At 35.1% G+C, this 2,500-nt stretch overlaps 1 protein-coding gene across 3 annotated transcripts in view; it reads right to left on the reverse strand.

Annotated features, from left to right (window-relative positions):
- The window catches only part of LOC144958358 (macrophage mannose receptor 1-like), a 108,932-nt gene that overhangs the window by 41,782 nt on the left and 64,650 nt on the right, over positions 1 to 2,500 (reverse strand). For all 3 annotated transcript variants that reach the window (XM_078890311.1, XM_078890310.1, XM_078890312.1), the window contains 2 exons: positions 1,560 to 1,673; positions 767 to 1,049 (listed from right to left, as the gene is read on the reverse strand). In XM_078890311.1, coding sequence (XP_078746437.1) covers positions 767 to 1,049; positions 1,560 to 1,673 — 397 coding nt within the window. The remainder of the gene's footprint in view (positions 1 to 766; positions 1,050 to 1,559; positions 1,674 to 2,500) is intronic.

Here is a 2,500-nt window from a genome sequence, read left to right on the forward strand (position 1 = left end):
TAGTAGTAGTAGTAGTAGTAGTAGTAGTAGTAGTAGTAGTAGTAGTAGTAGTAGTAGTAGTAGTTGTAGTTGTTGTAGTAGTCGTAGTAGAAGTAGTGGTAGTGGTGGTGGTAGTGATGATTATGATGTGAAGAGATTATAGGTATGGTAGTGATTATGACGATAATGTGGTGTTGGTGGTTGCAGTAATGGTTATGATGACAATGTTATAGTGGTAGTAGTGATGTTGACCTAACAATTTCCCGACCACTTCCAGACCCATGTACCCAAATGAGTGAATTCCGAACCCTTTTCTCGACCCGGGAAGAAAATGAGCAAATTCCCGACCTCTCCCCGATTTTCCGACCGTTGAAAAAATCCTGTAGATAAATAAATCTGTTTCAAAAAGGAACCTAAAGCGCTTAATAAAGATATTAAAAAATAAATAAAATTGAGCCTTTTTATAGCGCAATATCCACTAAATGTGTTCAAAGCGCTTTACAAGGGGTCCCTGGCCAACAGCAACATTTAACATTTAGGACGGGACATGACGCCTGTTAGGCGATGTTATAATTTTTTTCGGACAGAGATAACGCTGTTAAAGGCCAGGTTCTCATTTTACACCATAGTACGGTGAGAGAATGTGAGTAAAGAGCCTTCTCCAAGTATCAACTATGCACCGAGCGAGGCTCGAACCCAGGATCTTCCGATCAGAAAGCGCGTGTCATACCACAAGACCAAATAGCTGCACAAAAAGATAACACAATGTAAGGTGAGTAATTCTTACCAGTGTGTTGTCTTCCCCAGTGGGTGAAGTCGTATTCGTCTCCAGCCTGCCATGAATATAAGTATTCCTGTTTCTTGTCACGGGTCGTAGTGGCTTTGGTGTTTGATAATCCGATCCAGTACACATAATTTACCGGTAGCTCTGAATGGAGAAGTGCTTGAGCATATCTGTCATTTACTGTTGCTAAATTTCCATTCAACGCTTGACATACTTTTTGCGCATTATGAAATGTATCAGGATTATAGTACGTTTTGAAACATTTGTGGTAGTAGCCTATTCCTCCCTGAAAATAAAAAGAAGGAAAATATTTGAGATTCTAAAAACTAATTAATTTTGTTAAAGAACTTCATCTGTATATGTTTCCAATGACAAGACTAATTGTTACATGCAGCAACTAAACTTTTATATTGACTAATACTAATCATCAGTCGCAATGCCACTTCCCTCGAAATGACGCATGGTAACTTAGTAACTGGCTCTAAACTATCGGAACAATGGCGGACGCCCTTATTAAATATTTCTCCGACGAGCATAAAAGCATATCCAGAGTAAAAAAAGAAACATTATAAATCTGATTATGTTTTGACTTTTACACATTCTGACCACAAGACATATGAAAAGTTCTCACCAGCAACTAACATAAAAATAGATTTTTTTATCACTCAAACACAATAGCAGTAAAGTTCTTGCGATATATAGTTTATTCAGCAAAACATGCTCTACAACACACTGTGGATGTATAGGCGCTATACAAATTTAGTATTTATTATTTATTTACTACTGTCATACATACCTCTTTACATCCTTTGTATTTGTCCAACTCTGATTTATCTCGCACACTCTTGTTTTTTTTACAAACAAATTTCTTATGCAAATGATTGCAGTCAAAATCTGACCATTTGCCAGTCTGTGAAAAAGAAAAAAGAAAAAAAAAAACAGTACCATAAAATGCTTGAAAGAAGAGAGCACCAAAAATGAGTGTTGACTCCCAATCATTTCACTACATCTATCATGGTGTAGATTATACCAAAACTGATAAATCATTTGTTTCTCTTAAAATAAGTAGCTGTTTTAAAAATTTTAAGTTTATATTAAAGCTTTATCAAAAACAGACATTGAGCATACCTTGTCAACAATTTATCATTTTAATTGTTTTATTTGAATGTTCACTTTATCAGAAAAAAACCCTAGAAATTGAGCTTACCTTGTCAACAATTTATCATTTTTATTGTTTTATTTGAATGTTCACTTGCATACACAATCAACACAGTGCTTTTAAAACAATAATTCATTGGTGAAATAAAGCGTGAAGACAAAACTAATACTACGATCGAATGAATAGCTTGATGCCAAATTTAATTAATTTTGAAACAAGTCAGTAACATTTACAAAAAATTATGCACAAAACAGTGAGCAAATGTGACCCCTGGCCTCAAAACGGTATTAAGTCGGGAAGATTGAGATGCGGAAAATGGAATTTGTAGCCAGAAATACCATGCTTAAGTTGAGTTTATTTGCTTTATAGAGGAGATAGAATATCATATTTTACTGTGCTAAATACCAACGTTTCATATTTTTGACCAGTTTAGCTATTATTAGACTTTTTAGCATCTGGTCCATCCCGACTTAATACCGTTTTGAGACGAGGGGTCACAAATGAGATGGGAAATATCCATATTCCCAATGGAAATTAATGTATATGTTGCTGCTCGAAGCTCGAAGAAGTAAATACTA

Source organism: Berghia stephanieae, chromosome 12 (assembly GCF_034508935.2).
Source record: "Berghia stephanieae isolate SIO BIC M18660-M18661 chromosome 12, UCSD_Bste_1.3, whole genome shotgun sequence".
Taxonomy (NCBI): Eukaryota; Metazoa; Mollusca; class Gastropoda; order Nudibranchia; family Aeolidiidae; genus Berghia; species Berghia stephanieae.